We start from the raw sequence: 6,031 nt of genomic DNA on the forward strand, positions 1-6,031 counted from the left end.
ACACTCATGCACGCACGCACGTTTACGTGCACACGCACGCACGTGTACGTGCCCACGCACGCACGCACGCACACACGCACGCATGCACGCACGCACGCACGCACGTTTACGTGCGCACACGTGTACGTGCACAGGTACTTGTACGTGTCACGCGCGCACGCACGCACGTGTACGTGCACACGCACGCACGCCCGCACGTGTACGTGCACACAAACGCACACACGCACGCACGCACGCACGTTTACGTGCGCACACGTGTACGTGCACAGGTACTTGTACGTGTCACGCGCGCACGCACGCACGTGTACGTGCACACGCACGCACGCCCGCACGTGTACGTGCACACAAACGCAAACACGCACGCACGCACGCACGTGTACGTGCACACGCACGTACGTGTACGTGCCCACGCACGCACGCACGCACACACGCACGCATGCACGCACGCACGCACGCACGCAGTACGCACGCACGCACGCACGCAGTACGCACGTGTACGTGCACTACATAAACAGCGCTTTCCATCAGAACATGTGGTCAATCATCTGTAAATGTCAAGCAGCACGCTTCGCTTCTGCCAACCATGACACATAACAAATACACGTGACCTGATCTATGACGTCACATGAAACACTCCTATTGTTGATGCATGCATACAGCTACACTATATATTATTATAATGGTAGCGCATTTTGCTTGAATCTGATTGGCCCATATGTCATTTGGAGGTCCGTACCTCATACCGAGTTGACCGCGCATGTCAAACGAGTACACCTCGCGTGAAGAAAGTGGGTGTGTGAGCGCTGGCCAATCGAGCTACCGCTTCTATATCGAAGATTAGCAGCCAATCAGATAGCTATATTATAAAATAATATAAATAATAACAGATGGGTAAGACTAATCCCGGGCACTCTGGCAGGGCGAGCCCACAGTGTAGGGGTGGTCGGGTAGGGTAGGGTCGGGTAAGGTAGGCCTAAGTTGAACCCTGACCCTAACCCTATCCCTAACCCTAAACCTAACCTAAACCCTAACCATACCCTACCCGACCACCCCTACATTGTGGGCTCGCCCTGCCAGAGTGCCCGGGGATTAGTCTTTTCCATGTCAGATTAGCTAATAAAAATCAAGTAAGAATTAACCTGTACGTAGACCACTGTGCTTCTGCAAGTTGCAAGTTCTGCAAGAGCAATGACAATCCCAAAGCCCAAAGAAAATTATATAAAACTGTACACAATCTTCCGAACAACTCGCAAACTCTGGCAAAAGGTCCAGCTCAGCTGCTCCACAAGATCATCATGGTTCTGCTTCGGTGTTGTTGTTGATTGTAGCGCTACCTAGCGATAACTGCCGATAAGTTATTTGATAGAGGCAGAGAGGGAAATGTATAATTTTCGTTTGCTTTGCATAACATGATAACTTTACCCATGTTATGTTAATACGGGTGTTAATACTAGACTAGTAGTAATAGTAATAATTGTTGTTGTTATTCGTTTGTGAGTAATAATGGGCTGCTGCTTACCGTGTCTCGAAGGACAGTCTGAAGATATCGGGCAGCCAGATGAGGTATTAACTAGTATTAGTATTAGTATTAACGATAAATGTTCAACCTAGTTTAGTTATAAACGGATAACGCAGAACCAAGAAATCAAAACCAGAACTAATCAGAACCAATAATATCAGAACCAAGAAATACAACGACCACACAACGACCAATAAGCAGCATCATTACTGAACAACTATTTCAAGTCGGTGTTTGTAACGGAGCCAGTGGGTAACATCCCGAATTTTGTAGATAGAGTGCAACCTGGTACAAGTTTACTAGCTCTAGTAGTAGTACTATATATAGCCCGCTTACATTAGATACAATAATGTAACCCAAACCCAAGAGGATAGGCCCTATCCTCTTGGGTTTGGGTTACATTATTGTATCTAGCTTACATTAACTGCCGCTGGCAGCGGGCTATTATTGTAAGCGGCAGTTATTGTAAGCGGCTATAGTACTAGAGCTACAAGTTTACAAGCTTAGACAGTATTAGCTCCAAGAAACGGGTAAGACTAATCCCCGGGCACTCTGGCAGGCCGAGCCCACAGTGTAGGGGTGGTCGGGTAGGGTAGGGTCGGGTAAGGTAGGCCTAAGTTGAACCCTGACCCTAACCCTAACCTTATCCCTATCCCTATCCCTAACCCTAAACCTAACTTAAACCCTAACCCTAACCATACCCTACCCGACCACCCCTACATTGTGGGCTCGCCCTGCCAGAGTGGCCGGGGATTAGTCTTTTCCCCAAGAAACGGTATTGCTAGGGTTACAATACCGTATAGACAATCCGTCGCACAGCCGGCCTGGTCGGGCTAGGACAGTATTGAAATTGCAGTGCACAAGTGGAAAAGAAGCTGAGAGAACTGAAGCCAGGCACGTCACCAGGACCTGATGGAATACACCCGAAACTGCTAAAAGAATGTGCTGATGCCGGGACCTAATTGCATTGCCACTCACATTAATATTCCAAAAATCCTAGCTATACAGGAAGGGACCCTACCAACAAAGTGGAAAAAAGCGCAGGTTTCACCCATCTTCAAAAAAGGGAGTAGGTCGGCTGCTGAGAACTATACAGACCAGTTTCACTAACATGTGTGTGTTGTAAGGTCATGGAATCGCTATTGCATGATGAAGTAGTAAAATTCATAGATGAGAACAAATTGTTTACAGAACACCAACCTTGATTTACGTCCAGATGAGACGGGATACTAGAGAAGCGTTGCGAAGGAGGTGTTGTTTTAATCCACAAGCGCTATAAGCGCAGATGTTGCCGCGCAGTTCCCGGCAAGGCGGCACGCGACGCTCGGGAACGTCGTGCACGACTATGCATGCTTGCCAGCTAGTGCGATCCAGTGCCCGAACTCAAGCGGGCACGGATTCCACCTAGCTGGCCAGCGAAGGATCGACAAGTTAGGCCAATAGAATGAAGCCGCTCAGGTGCATTGGGAGGTGTTCTTGGCAGCCTAATTAGATTTGTAATCTTCATTGCAAATATTCTGAGAAACTGTCTCTGTGTCGCCGCGTCTATGTTGCACAACTGATCCGCTGCTGTGTTGCAATGTACAGGTATGCCAGTCGTATCTCACTTGAACGCCACCAGGGCTTTGTGCTATAGGTTGTGCCTGTTAATTACTGGATTACGGCAATTGCACCAGAAGCCGTCGACGTACAATGGCATAACTTGTGACAAGCAAGTTAGCATGCTCAGCAGGTGCATCTAACAGTGAAAGGACAGCAAAGGAAGTCACGCTAATTACGCTGCTATGTCCCAACGACAAGCAATGCAAAACATAAAATAATAAGGAATAATAGCAAATAAATAACAGTGCATGAAATAATCATGTGATGAGAGAAATAATGACAAATAATTGTAGTCCAAACAAGAATAATATAATGATAATAAATATCATACGATGCTTCATCGTAACAGCTAGCATAACACGCTTGTATGTGGCTTATATTGAGTCCGAACTAAGCAATAGAATTCTACAAATCTCAAACACACACAACAAGGAGAACTCAAACTTATAACTGTCTAACTGTAACTGTGTACTAAATACTAACAAACTGCTGTAAGGCCCGCCTAGCTACTTGTCGTAGCAGAATTAGTAGAGTAGTAGAGATAAACAAACGGTTCAAATTCAACATGAAGTTATATTTACGTAGACTCACTACATACGTTTGTAAACGTTACTATAAGAAGTATTCTGCTCTATAACATGTATTGATGTATATATATGTATATGTATGAAGAGCTAAATAACACACCCAACGGCAAAAAGGGGGAAATAGGGTCAATTTCACGGCAATATATATTAATTCTTACTGAGCGCCTGTGGGAGCACATGGTTACGCTGCCAATATCCCGGGCCTAGAGTATCGATATAGAGACTAGCTGTGTACTATAGCCCGCGTTACTTGCGCTATCTTCTTACTGCCCGCTTCTCTTCTTTCCTTCGAATACCGAAATTCCAATCCGAATCGGAATCCGAAGAATTGTATCCGACTCTTCTTTTTTCGTCTTGCGTGACATGTCGCGTGGAAGCAGGCCATTGCGTTGTCCGGTACATGGCGGAGTTTCATCGTGTCATCGTTGGAGCCCTGTACAAGAAATGTTCGCAGTGAAGTTCGCAGCAGTGCGCTGCCTTCGTTGATTGACTGGCTACCCAAGTTTACTTCGAGGTCTTCTCCCTACGACCCTCCTGCCAATGATGCGGGTTGTGTTGAGCTGCTTCCCGTTTTCTAACGGGCCGTCCTGGTACTGTCCGCGTAGCGTCTAGTGCTTTCTCCACCCTGTTGCGTACGTAGTGTAGATGCAGCGCTCCCCCCTCGTGCACAATGGACTTCGTCGCCGCTCGCTCGGGCTCAGCTTGCTCCCGCGTGATAACGCAAAAGGCAGGCAAGACGTCTTCGGCTCGCGCGAAGCTGGCTCTCTCGCCGGCGCGTGTACGTGAAGGCGCGCAACTCTCCGAGCTTGCGTAGTTTTCCATAGACTGAAGCAGCAGGCACTCTGAAGCGTTTCAATAGAATGATAATGCTAATAAATACCAACGTCGCTGTATTTCATACGCATTTCAATAAGAAATACTCTATCCAACAGTCCGAAATGGTATTACTTAGTCACAAATTCTTAATGTTTCTATAACTATAGCCGATGCTAGGCCTACTCTAGTTTCACCCTACGATATTGAAAAAGTTTGCGCGCACCACGTTAAATGCCAGAAAGGTTTTGCGCCGGTTAATTCTCGTAACGATTCGTAGACTTCGACGCCTGCACTGATGCTGCTGTGGCAGCACACTACGGCTGCTGCTGCTGCCCACGGCGGCGGTTTTTTTTTGGCCAGAGACGTCTCGTGGGAATCTCAGTCTAAACAAACATCATCAATCGGGCCTTAGGCATATCAACACGTGAGGGAAAACCAAGATGGCTACGATAATTACATCCCACGCTCACGATTCCAGCTAGCACTGGTGACGCGGTGAACCGGCCAAGTATCTTTCGCTACACTAAAGTTCTCGTTAGTGCAGCCGTGTGGAATCTCCACGCCGGCGAGCAGTCGATAAGCCGAATCGCCGTTCCTGTGTGGAAAATTCTCTGGAAAATCCTTGCGAAGAGAAGCCTCGTACGCCGCCCCATCTATGGGACCGCATATGTACGAGAATAAGTTCATGCGCGTTGAAAATTCAATAAATTGAAAAATCGCTTTTCTAAGAGCGAAACCGTAAAGCGGCTCAACCAGCAGAGGTAGCAATTACCGAGCCATTTGGCATTTATTCTCGCCTACGTCATAGTTCGAAAGGCTTCTGCAAGCGACAACTCTCAATTAGCGATTATATACCGTTATTCACAACGCAACCGTGGGAAATTGTTCTCAATATAGACGCATGCGAAGTCATTGTTGTCGCCGCGAGGGCCGGCGTCTCCAGGCTGCTAACGCGCGCTTCGCGCGAATCCGGGCTGCAGATCGTCGAAGGAGGAGCTGTCTTGACTTAATCTCCTAGCAGACGTTTGAGGCTTGGAGTAAGGCATTGACAATGGTAATTGCATCACACATTCTGTTTTAGACTATAAAAAAGCATTTGACACGGTTCTGCACACTGAGGGCTGAAGAAATTTGAAAGCGTCATGAATAACGAGAACACTCCATAAACTGCGCGTTTGAAAGCTCTAGTGGGCAGCCAGATAGAGTGAGCCGTCTCGGCAGACTGTACCCGGTATCTACAAAATTGGTGCTCAGTAGATAAGCGGGGGTCCGCAAGGATTGGTCGATCCTAGGACCACTACTGTTCTGCGGTATAGTAAACGATATGCCCGGATCATAGCATTTGCTGATAATGAAAAATGTTTGCGGATGATAGCAAAATTTTGGAAATCTATATCCGACAACACGGACACTGCATGCTACCGCAGGACATAAAACTAAATATGATGTGTGAATGGTCAATGAGAATTGGCTATTAAGAGTTTCCACCACGGCGCGAAGTGATCTC

At 47.2% G+C, this 6,031-nt stretch overlaps 2 protein-coding genes across 3 annotated transcripts in view; one reads left to right on the forward strand and one right to left on the reverse strand.

Moving 5' to 3' along the window:
* Window positions 1-1,300, reverse strand: part of LOC106814571 (solute carrier family 25 member 45-like) — an 18,675-nt gene extending 17,375 nt beyond the window's left edge. For both annotated transcript variants that reach the window (XM_014818907.1, XM_014818906.1), the window contains exon 1: window positions 1,140-1,300. The gene's annotated coding sequence lies outside the window, so the exon portion shown is untranslated. The remainder of the gene's footprint in view (window positions 1-1,139) is intronic.
* A 57-nt stretch (window positions 1,301-1,357) lies between these two features.
* Window positions 1,358-6,031, forward strand: part of LOC106814566 (small VCP/p97-interacting protein-like) — an 8,931-nt gene continuing 4,257 nt past the window's right edge. Inside the window, exons 1-2 of the mRNA XM_014818897.1 lie at window positions 1,358-1,466; window positions 1,497-1,563. Coding sequence (XP_014674383.1) covers window positions 1,504-1,563 — 60 coding nt within the window. The 5' untranslated portion in view covers window positions 1,358-1,466; window positions 1,497-1,503. The remainder of the gene's footprint in view (window positions 1,467-1,496; window positions 1,564-6,031) is intronic.

Source organism: Priapulus caudatus, unplaced genomic scaffold (genome assembly GCF_000485595.1).
Source record: "Priapulus caudatus unplaced genomic scaffold, Priapulus_caudatus-5.0.1 Scaffold946, whole genome shotgun sequence".
NCBI lineage: Eukaryota > Metazoa > Priapulida > Priapulimorpha > Priapulimorphida > Priapulidae > Priapulus > Priapulus caudatus.